This window comes from Impatiens glandulifera, chromosome 2 (assembly GCF_907164915.1).
Source record: "Impatiens glandulifera chromosome 2, dImpGla2.1, whole genome shotgun sequence".
In the NCBI taxonomy this organism is placed as follows: Eukaryota; Viridiplantae; Streptophyta; class Magnoliopsida; order Ericales; family Balsaminaceae; genus Impatiens; species Impatiens glandulifera.
In genome coordinates this window covers 20,199,612-20,211,686 of record NC_061863.1, presented here as the reverse complement: position 1 = coordinate 20,211,686, position 12,075 = coordinate 20,199,612, and the positions used below count along the sequence as shown (strand labels likewise).

General features: G+C 29.4%; 1 protein-coding gene across 2 annotated transcripts; it reads right to left on the bottom strand.

Annotated features, from left to right (window-relative positions):
* Positions 1 to 1,824: 1,824 nt before the first annotated feature.
* On the bottom strand, positions 1,825 to 7,772 carry LOC124927578 (deSI-like protein At4g17486). 2 transcript variants are annotated; one of them, XM_047468021.1, is made up of 5 exons: positions 7,589 to 7,772; positions 7,108 to 7,330; positions 3,126 to 3,413; positions 2,936 to 3,016; positions 1,825 to 2,281 (listed from the first exon to the last, which is right to left on the bottom strand). In XM_047468021.1, exons 2-5 carry the CDS (start codon positions 7,265 to 7,267, stop codon positions 2,121 to 2,123), a joined length of 690 nt encoding a protein of 229 aa, XP_047323977.1. In that variant the 5' UTR covers positions 7,268 to 7,330; positions 7,589 to 7,772; the 3' UTR covers positions 1,825 to 2,120. The 2 variants fall into 2 exon arrangements, with proteins under 2 accessions (XP_047323977.1, XP_047323979.1); XM_047468023.1 differs by having other exon boundaries at positions 1,825 to 2,278.
* Between the last annotated feature and the right edge of the window lie 4,303 nt (positions 7,773 to 12,075).

Below are 12,075 nucleotides of genomic sequence, written 5' to 3'. Positions count from 1 at the left end.
TTTTATCAAATTAATATATATATTATATATTTATTTTTATTTTTATTCACTATTTCTAAATAATAAACTTAATTTATATTTTCAAAGGCATTAATCAAATAAATTATATATTTTGAGAAACATTAATAATAATTTATTTTTTTTAATTAATATATTTTCAACATTTATTTTTATTAACATTTCTAAATAATAAAATTCAATAATAAAAATAAATGTTAAAAAAATATTAATTAAAAATAAATAAATTATTGTTAGTCTCTCAAAATGTCTATATTGTTTGGTTAATGCATCTAAAAATATAAAAGTTTTATTATTTATAAATTATGAATAAAAATAAAATGTAATTTATATTAATTTAAAAAAATAAATTCAATCACATGTGTCATTATTTAACGTAAAGTTAACAGACTTGAATATTTTTGTTAAGCAGTGATATAAATGAACATTAAGTTCAACTACAGTTCATACAAAAACAAAAATTAGTTCAATGATAAATGAATATTTCGTTATAGTTCAATAATAAAATTGACATTCTTCCCTATTATTATTTGGTTGTGATTTTAGGAGGGAGGGGATTATACCATTAGAGCTTATTTAATTATTTTATTTTATTTTATTTTGAATTTTTAGATCAAATATTTAATTTATTTAATTTTTACATTAATTAATTTATAAAATTAATAAATCATTTTAACCTTTAAATATATGAGAGAGAAAAATGAGAGAGTATATTAAATAAATAATATTTTATTATTTCTTGAATAAAATAAATGATGAAATAAATAAAGTGAAATGTAAGAAAATATTAAGTTTTAAATAAAATTATAAAATATCTAATATCAAACAATCTCTATATGTATTCAAACCATTTATTATAATTATTTTTCTAGGAGTTTGTTTCATTATGATTATTTGGATGACAATTATTTTTAGAATTTATTTGATATGATTATCCGAGTATTTTATAATTTGTAGATATTTTTTATCTTTTAAATTATGTTTATTTAATTTATGTAAAATAATAATTTATAATAATTTATTAAACTAATTAATATCATCAATAAAAATATATTTCAACATTTTAAATATAATAACAATAATATTATTTTTCTATTGATTAATGTGATAATTTTAAAATCACATTATTGTATATATTATTTTTTTTTATTCTAGTTTTACAAAATAATTATAAAAAAAATAAGTTCACCCTTACCATAATTCCTAGATCCGTCCCTATATATATTTTTATATATATATATATATATTTATATATATATATATATATATATATTTATATTTATATATATATATATATATTTATATTTATATATATATTTATATATATATATATATATATATATATATATTTATATTTATATATATATATATATATTTACATTTACATTTACATTTACATTTACATTTACATTTACATTTACATTTACATTTACATTTACATTTACATTTACATTTACATTTACATTTACATTTACATTTTAGTTTCTAAATTCAAAACTAAAATATTGAAAATATATTAATATAAAATAATAAGATAGTTTGATTTCTAATACAATTCTAATTTTAATTCCAATTTACCAAACAAATCATAAATGTTACAATTTCAAATAACCTCTAAATTTTACTTTAAAAAAATTACTTCAACATATTGGTTACATTTTGCTCAACACTAATAAAAGATAGACATTAATTTTTTTTCAAGTCTGTTCAATTCTTAAATCCATCTCTAATAAATATTACTTAAGTACATATCAATAAATTAAAAGAGTTAATAAAAAATAAAATCACACCTTTCAAAGGAGCATCACCCAACCAGTCACCTGAAAGAAGTTAGTTATGTTACAGAAAGACAACATCAGAAATTTATACACTCGCAAAAAGTAAACAAACAGTAGTGATGTTTGTAAACAGTTATCAACAATTTTCCTATATAAGCAATGTGTGTGCCACTTTCAACCTTCTCAGCACAATTCAATGAAACCAAACCTAATTAGAGGATTAATTGCATCCCATTAAAAACAACTGAACTTACACTTGACAAACAAACAAACAAACAGGAAACAGACAACATATTGCCAATCACAAATGAATTGAAAGAAATATTAAAGAGAAGAATCTTGAGTAGTTGTCATCCTCACAGGTTTTTCCTTGAGAAATGCTACATCTTCGTTTGGTGGCGGCATATTCAGCAATTGATGATCCAATTCCTCCTCATCGCTCTCGCCTGTCATAGATGATACCATAGAATCCGTACCATCTTCTTCTAACCAACAATTTAGATACGGAAAAAATAAGACAATGATCAATTTACTGCATGATGAAACATCCAATAGAAGAAAATATATTCTAAAATGAAGAAAGTGTTTCTGTGGGAGATTGAGCAGAAGTTCGTTCTGCTTGTTTACTACACTTGCATTATATGCTAGTTGTGTATCAACACAATTTGTCGGGCACATTTTGACTTTCTGGGGTCGGTTATTGGTTAACTCCTTTAAGTTCTTAAATCATAATTTCCACAACTCCTTAGTCTCAATCACTGGCTATTCTTTTTTATTTCTAAAATGCATTTCAGAATTAATTAAGTCAACAACAACGGTAAGTAATTTTTAATATTGAAAAGTTCATGAACCAAAATGAGCCGCATCCAGTATTTAATAATTTGTTTAATACAATTATTTTCCTAAAATATTTAACAATAACTGCTACTTTTGATATGCAAAATATATCCATAAAGTCTTAATCTTAAAATCAAATTAATATACTATCAACTGACTTCAAACTAATTTGTCTTTAATTATATAAATAAATAAAAGTAACGAGTGTTCTTAACTAGTTAATCTAAAATGACAGATGAATTAATTAATCAAAATTGAATACTATCAACAACTAGGTGAAGTGTAAATATGAATTTTCTGACCAGAATACAGTGGATGATCAGGCAAATGTCTGACTGCTGTTATCTGAATACTCTGTGGCAATAAACAGTTGCAGAAAGAACCTGAAATAAGAAGAAGAATATGAAATGAGAGCAAGCAATAATAATTGCAATCAAAATTCAACAAATATTAAAAAGAAGACTCATATCGAGGTCCTATGTCTACGCTCACCTACTCGGGCTAATCGATTCACCCATGCAGGGATAGGCTTCCCAGTGAGGCGCGTGCAAACTTCATCAGTAAAGTGATTGCAATTCTTAGCAATCAAATGGTAAGAATCCCCATGATATTTTCCAGATATATGCTCCATTAATGATCGAAATTCGGAACGTGACATATCAGTAGTGCCTATAAGTATAGACTTCCTGAAGACAAAACCAGGACAACTTTTTGGTTCTACCTCAAATACTCCACTACTAGAATATTCATGTGCTCCAAATCCATACTCACAACCATGCGCTGCAGCAATAGACTAAATGTCAGGCCAGGTTATGCCATGAAACTGAATAATAAAATGAAAAGTTTAATTTTAATAAAACAAAACTATTATCAATTTAATTTCATATTAAAACTGCAACTATCCCCAATTTAATTCAAAAGTTATGTAATATTCACCAACTCTAGTTAGTATATAGTTGATATAATAATTTCATTATCATCACTTTTTCAGTTTCATAGACGATTTTTTGCACTATGAAAACTCAATTTATTATTAATACTCAAATGACAAATTATCCAACTCAAGTAAAAACAATATATTAAATTTAGCAGAATACAAATAACCCTATTTATTATTACATTGTTCTTATGATGATGATTATTATATGTGCTACTTATAATAATCGAAATACTGTTTCATTTTAATGTCAAACTGTGAGTTTTTGGAGAGAATTGATGAAGAATTAAAGACCTTTGATTTTTTTTATTGTTTAACAATGAAATTAAGGAATATTTATAGAAAATAAAACAATAAAGATGGGTAACCAACCACTAATTTAGTAGATACCACTATGTAGAGAGCACAATGCCCACCCCTCAAATTAGGCAACATATTATTCTAATCAACGAAATCCCTTGAATAAGTTCAGTCTTGATTCAACTCAAATGAGACTCGAACGTAATTCATTAAACTAAATGATCTGTGGTTTTGAGGACATTCTCCGAATATGTGTCGATGTCGAGATTCTCGCAAAGTGGCGTCATGAAAGATCTGTTGAGTGATGTCCCGCCTGACTAATATAGTGGTTGATGAAATGTAGCAGATGGACGGCGCTTGAGTTTTTGCGGTGTGATGTCAAAATAATGAGCATCATCACCGAACAATAGGGTCGATGTTGATATTCTCGTAATGTGGCATCGTGGAAAATCTATTGAGTTACATCCCGCTTGATTAATATAGTGGGTAGTAAAGTGCCACAGATGGACGACGCTTGAATTTTTGCGGATCATCGCCGAACAATAGGGCTAATGTCGAGAATCTCGCAAAGTGGCATTGTTCACCCACTATGTTAAATAAGTGATTTTCTTATAGTTTAACTAATGAAATTACATAAATATGTATAGAAAATAAATAAAAATGGTACCAACCACTACTTTAATTAGTCACACTAAGTAGAGCACAACGCCCATGACAAAATTTCTAAAGACTAGTGTGACTATTTCTACACAAATAATATCTGAAATAATAATAATACGACCTGTTAGTGGTTTGCCCGGTTAGGGTGTCTTTTATTGATTAGGGATAGGGAGATTAGGAGATATTTCAGCTAATTTATCTAGATAAATAAAGATATTGCTTAAGTTGAGAATATGAGCATTTTGCTATGTTGTATAAATGTAGGATAATTTGATCTTTTGACTTCCAATTTTCTCCCAAAATAAAGTGTCTATCTATCTCAACATATTTGATTATGCCATGAATGAGACTTTTGACCATACTAAGAGCAGACTCATTGTCACATAAAAGCCTGAGGGGTAGGTCATTAGCCAACTTTAGATTTTCTAATAACTCTTTGAGTCCAGAATTCCTGGCATATCCCTTATGCTAGTGAAAGCAGTTCTGAATCAGAAATGCTCCTTAAAACTACATTGTTTCTTGCTCTTTCATGGGATAAGATTTCCAAGCACATAGGAATAGTTACAAAAAACTAACTGTGTAGAATATACTTGCATGATTTGCATCGTGGATACATGTCCCTTTAGCTTGATTTTTCCCCTTAATAATAGTCCTTTGTAGGAGTGAGTTTTTGGTATCTTAGGATTCTATGAGTACTTCCATATGTTCTTCTGTAGAAAAAGTTTCATGAATTGACTTGTTGAACTTACTGCAAAGTAGATGTCAAGAAATGGGTAAGAGGTATACCGCAGTCTTGGTACCTTCCTTTGTCCACTAGAGGACTGTCTAGACTTTAGACCAGACCTTAATTTTTTACATCCGAACATTAGCAAGTCTAGTTTGTACTTTGGGTTACAGTTATGCCTCCTTTTTATCAAACAATTTGCGCCAAGGAAATACTTTAGGTTGCAAGGATCTTTAATCTCAAATTCCAGGGCCATCTACTTCTTTGTTCGTACAATTCTACCTCCATGTTTCCAATGAGTATAATGACATTAAAATAAAATATTAGGATAGCAACTTGTTTTTGTGGAATGCTTTATAAATAAGGTGCATCTGATTGACAACCCTATCAAACCATGCACATGGTGATTGTTTGAGATCATTGAGAGAATTTTGCTTTTCCTGAGGTAGTTCCATATCACTTCCTCATCCAACATTCCAATTACGAAGACATTTATATAATGGAAATTACATTAAACAACAATTGATAGTAAGATCCTTACATTATTGAGTTTGGCAACTAAGACAAAAGTATCTGGGTAGCCGACTCGAGCCATAGGATTGAGTGAACCTTCGGCCACCTGTCTCGCTTTCAAGTTTCAATTGTTCAAATTGCTTTGTGATTAATATTAAACACTCACATACACCCACTGACCCACTAGTCTCTTTCCTTTGGGTAAGTGAGTAATAACCCACCCATTGTGAGTGATTTAGTGCTTCATGCACAATCTTTGGATATAATATTCATTAACAGAGATATAAATGGCTTATATATAGTAGATAGTGATTGTAGCTAACTGCTAACATAGTTCCCAATGTACATACCACTTTCCTTGGAGCAATAAGGATGTCCAAACTCACAGAATCGAGTAGTTTCAGTCTCATCAATGTGACTTTGAGAAGGGTCAAAAACAGGAATTAAAGTGTTGGCAGTGTAGTAGTTACTAGGATAGTTTCAGTTTCATCAATGGTACAGTGTGTGCTAGTCTTTGTTTGACTTAAAATGAAACTTAGTTGAGAAGATGCTTAGCAAATATTCTTTTACAAGTTTGACTCAACTTGTACCTCCAACCTCAGTTTACTAAAATGTAAGACAATATACAAAAAAAAAACTGTGCATGCTTATCCTGCTTAAAATAACTAACAAACAACAATCCATTTGAAGATGGCAAAAGTAATTAAAAATTAAGTTCAAAAACTGGTGTATTCTTGTATAGGTCATTTGTATATCCTTTATCAAATGCAAAGTAAAATAAACTAAATGTATACATATTATACAACTTGTTATATCTTCTTCAACAACAAATAATAATAATTAACTTTTACAGTTTATACCCCCAAATATATATTCTATAAAGTTGTTACCATACCCCTTACAAACAGACTCCTTTCATGTTCCACAATCCCATAACTCGAAACTAGGAATTGCAATAACTTCATCACACACAAACCTCAATTTTATTTGTAAGGAGATATGACTAGTGCTCGATCTTTAGCAAAAAAAATATAGACGAAATAAGCACAGTCAAAGACATTAAAAACACAATTAGTTCAGTATGAGAAGTACTTAAAGTGCATATGAGGGACGGGCAATCTTCTTTACAATATATGCTTAAGAAAAAATCACTATAGTAAAATGCACATAGCACACTTATATCTTAACTTTCTATGCAAAATAATCAAGAATAGTGAATTTCAAATAAAATGTCCAATTAAGATCATCATATATAATCCATGCCAGAATTAAAGAAACTTTGTAGATCAGTATCCAAAATCTAAAGCAATACATTGTCACAAATTCATATATTCACATACCTTCTATGCCTGAGTGGAAAATGCCAAGTCCGAACCAGTAGAGATAATTGTTAATTGGGGTGAGATCATACACATTAAGATATAATAAAGCATGATTACTTCCTCCATTTCCACGCTCCTTGGAAGAACCAGTTCTCGAAGTCGAAGGAAACAACCGCATTCTGCCAATTCACGACGTCCTCCAATGAGGAAAAGCTTTACAACGCCATCCCCAACATTAGATCTGCTAAATCAACATGAAGAAGCATCAATTACAGTACCGGTAAATCATAACCCCCTAAAAAAAAATCGAAAGATCAAAAATTGGAGGCTACTTTGAACATAAAATTAGACACTAATTCAAGCTAATTAATAGGAACTTAAGAAGTCTAAGGAAGCTTAAAGTCACTTGTTATTCTAATTTCTAACTAGGGCTGAAAAATACAGACAAGTTAACCGTCTTCTGCAGAAGCAAAGAGAGCGAGCGATAGAGAAAACATACATAGAATGGAGAGGGAAGTTTCAGACAACTTCCGTTTGAGCCGGAGGCAATTGAAGAGGCCGTGGAGTCGGGAATGGAACTATGGAAGGAAGGAAGAACCTTTGGTTTCACCTTTCTATGAAAATTTGATCATTTTGGAGGAAAACTTGGAAGAAAATTTGTCTTTATTTTTTCTATTGACGGACGACGACTACTAGCAGAATCTCTTTAACTCAGAAGTCAAATCAATTTGTTTGGATACACGTTTCAGCAAAAGATAATTTTTTTATTTTTTTTGGAATTTAAACAAAAAAATAAATTTTGATTATAAGAATAAGCCACAATCCATCCAATCCATTCATTATTAGTTTTTAATATCTATAATATAAAAAAATATAAAAATCGTGAAAAAATATTACGGTAAAAATGTGATAGTATTTTTAATTTTATTTTTAATCGTTTTAAGTTTATGGACGGGTCAACCCACAATCCGACTCAAGTATCTATTTACTCTCACATTGCAGAACGATCTATAAAACAATTGATACAGTTTGATTCCTCAACTCAATTAGTTTGACCTCTAGAGTTCACTTCTTCCCCATACTACGAGTGAAAGGAAAAATGTAAAGACTACCATTAAAGTAGCCCAGATAAGACTTACTATATCCATATGAATTATGTCCTCTATCTCTATAAATATGACGGAATTCTTCCATTATTGTTAACTAATAATAGTGAAATCTATAGCGCAGAGTTAAAAAAGAATTATTAAAAATTATTGATGAACCAACGCGTTCATAATATTTGGTGTTGAATTTAAAATACAAAGTGTTATTAGCTTAGTTGTTTAGAGGGTTGTACTTTTTTGTTAAGTTGCAAGTTCGAACCATACCTATAGCATTTTTAATTTTATTTTTAACCGTTTTAAGTTTATGGGTGGGTCAACCCACAATCCGACCAAAGTATCCATTAATTCTCACATATATATCCAAATTAACCACAGCTCTCGACCCGGCAATCCGGATACTTTAAAAATTAAGCATCATTATATATATATATATATATATATATATATATATATTAGTTAGTTAAAAAGTTGAACTTATATTGTTAAAATATTCCGCGTTCATCAAATTTGGTGTTAAATTTAAAATATAAAGTGTTATTAGCCTAGTTGGTTAAAAGATTGTACTTGTTTTGTTATGTTGTAAGTTCGAACCATATACCTATAGCATTTTATTTTTATTTTTAATCGTTTTAAGTTTATGGGCGGGTCAACCCGCAATCTAACCCAAATATCCATTTACTCTCACATATATATATCCAAATTAACCACAACTCTCGACCCGACAATCCTGACACTTTTAAAATTAAGCATCATTATATATATAGATTAGTTAGTTAAAAAGTTGAACTTATATTGTTAAAATGTCCCGCGTTCATCAAATTTGGTGTTGAATTTAAAATATAAAGTGTTATTAGTCTTGTTGGTTAAAGGGTTGTACTTGTTTTATTAGGTTGCAAGTTCGAACCATACATATAACATTTTTAATTTTATTTTTAACCGTTTTAAGTTTATGGGCGGGTCAACCCACAATCTGACCCAAGTATCCATTTACTCTCACATATATATCCAAATTAACCACAATTCTTGACCCGACAATCCGGACATTTTAAAAATTAAACATCATTATATATATATATAAATTATTAATTATAATATAACATTTTAGTATATTAAATATATTTTAATCATGTTATTTAAGTAATTAACTTATACATAAACACTTTTTTAAAATAATTTAAAATTTATTTATCAAACTAAAATATTTGATTAGGTTAATTTAAGTAATTCGATTAGGATTCGGTTATTACTCCAATATATATATAATAACGCTTGAGTCTAAAAAGTTTTAAATTAGTGGGATCTCGCACCATAGCGCTCGACCCACTTTATGAGTCAAAACATATCTGGTTAAAGAATTTGTTAACTCACGAATCATGCAAACAAGTTATCAAATATTACGAAGAGTCGATAAATAAAAATTTAATTAAAATAGATGAAAAGTCATTTTTAGATTATTAGTTTCCATATTTATTAAATTGATATATATATATAATAACGCTTAAGTCTAAAAAATTCTAGATTAGCGTGTCTTCGTACCACAACGCTCAACCCATTTTAAGAGACAAAACTGGTTGGATTAAAAAATTTGTTAACTCGCGAATCATACAAACGAGTATGAAATAATATGAAGAGTCATCAACTAAAAAAATTAAATTTAAGGAGTTGAAAGTCTTTTTTTTTTAATTTTTTTTAATATATATATATATATATATATATATATATATATATATATATATATATTATTCATTTTCTCTCTTAAGCTCTAGATTAGTGGGTCATCGCACCACAACGATCGACCCACTTTATGAGACAAAACGGATCGAGTTAAAGAATTTGTTAACCCATGATTTATACAAATGAGTTATGAAATAATATGAATGTCGTCAACTAAAAAATTAAATTAAATGAGATTAAAAGTCTGGTTTAGATTATTAGTTTCATATTTATAAAATTGATCTTTACATAATTTTTTAATTTTCGTTGAAAAATATATTTTTTATTTTCTCTCAATATTTATTAATCTCTAGATTAGCGGGTTATCGCAGCACTAGGGACGGATCTATGTAGGGGCTCGGGTGGGTTAAAACTTACTCCGAAAAAAATTATTTTTTTTACGGTAAAATGTGACATCACTCTCTAATTTCTTAAAGATTTTCAATACAATTCACTGTTTGTTTATACAATTATTAAAAAAATGGTAAAACTTACTTTTATCTATTCGTTTTATCTAAAATTTTCTTGTTATTTTTTAAGTTTTTAACCCCAAGAATCCCGCGCGCGCGTGGAGACGCATGTAGCGGACCCGAAATGACTCGAGTTTCGATGATTTCAACCTTGATTTGTGTGATAGACGTCGTTTTAAAATAAAACATTTTTTTAAAAGATTTTAATAACATCTAGCGGCCTTTTAAAATTAAATATAAAAAAATATTAATTTTATTCAAATTTTAATAATATGAGGATTTGTGGTAATCAAATGACGATTTAATTTTAATGAAATCCTAGTTTAAATTAATTAATCATAATTAATTTTAAAAAATGAATATTTATTTGAGGAAAGAGTCGCCAATTAATTTTTAAAAAAGTAATAAAAAAATTTACGCGTACAAACGTATTTTTCACTAGAGTTTTGTTTTGGTTCAAAATTTGGTGATACTCAGAAAAGGGCTTTTGCGCTTCATCCTCAGTACTCGTTTTTAAAATGGTCTTTACTTATAAACTTGAGTTTTGAAAATCGATTGTATAACGTTTGAGTTTTAACCGATTATTCTTTCGTTCCTAGTCATGCTTCTAGGTTTAGCGTTATTTGAAATATTGATACAACAATATTTAAATGTTGGTATCTGTTGTTGATAATAACTAGGGAGACATAATTCATTTTAAGGGTGTTAAGGTTTAGAAATAAACACCAAACAAGCCTTTGTTATAAAAAAAATCGAAACATCCCAAAAAACTTTTGAGAACATTTTCTAATTTTTGGGATTTTTAGAAAATGGTTTGGGGTTCCTAAATTACAAAGATAATTTTGGATTTTAAAAAGGGGAACCAAATAGGCCTTAGGACCGGAGTCTTAGGCCTAGGGTTCGTTTTTATCGGTCGGGGTCCGAGACCCTCAATCGGTTCTCTTGGTTCAGGCTACAAAGCCTCGGTCGAGGTGCTAAGGACTCTCGGTCCTTGGCTAAGTTTGTCAGTCATAGTGTAAAAACCCATTGGTCTCGGGCTAGCTTTGGGCTAAATCCTTCGGTCCTAGGGTTGGGAGCTCTTGGTCCTAGGTCAAGGTCCCTAAATCCTAGGTTTGGAACTCTTGGCCATATGTCTTGGGATTCCCGGTCTTAGGATTCTCGGTCCCATGTTGAGATTTCTCAGTCTTAGGTTAGACCTCTCGGTTCGAGCTCAAAAACATCAGCCAGACCTCTCAGTTCAAGCTCGTGAACATCGGTCGGACCTCTCGGTCCTATTTGAAATTCTTAGTCCTATGTTTTAAATTCTCAGTCCTGGGTCTCGGTCCGGATCGAAGATGTTCGGTCGGACCCCTCGGTCCTCAAGACCACCAAAGTTCCAGGTTTTGTAACTTTGATTTAAGCTTGGATTCTTTGATCCAAGGGTTTGGGTAGCTTCACAAAGCTCCAAGGAACATGTTGATCATCATCTCAAGGTATCAATTGACCTAGATGATGATCAATTTGTTCAAAATAGTTTGTGATAAAAAAATTGGGGTTTTGATTTTAAAGTTGTTTTAAGGAGAAATGAGTTATTCAATAGCTTCCTTATAGCTCATATACTTGATTGGTACAAAAATAAGAACACTGTCTGTTCGTTTTGACCAATTTAAGAACTCAAAATTTTCATTTAATTTGAAAATTTTAATTTTGATCAAACA

What these genes read in the sequence shown, in the direction of transcription:
- LOC124927578 (XM_047468021.1), bottom strand. Translation starts at nt 7,267, where the DNA reads ATGCGGTTGTTTCCTTCGACTTCGAGAACTGGTTCTTCCAAGGAGCGT. An exon ending in GAATCGATTAGCCCGAGTAG is followed by an intron (nt 3,017 to 3,125) that starts GTGAGCGTAGAC and finishes TTCTTATTTCAG; the next exon opens with GTTCTTTCTGCAACTGTTTA. An exon ending in TGATCATCCACTGTATTCTG is followed by an intron (nt 2,282 to 2,935) that starts GTCAGAAAATTC and finishes ATTGTTGGTTAG; the next exon opens with AAGAAGATGGTACGGATTCT.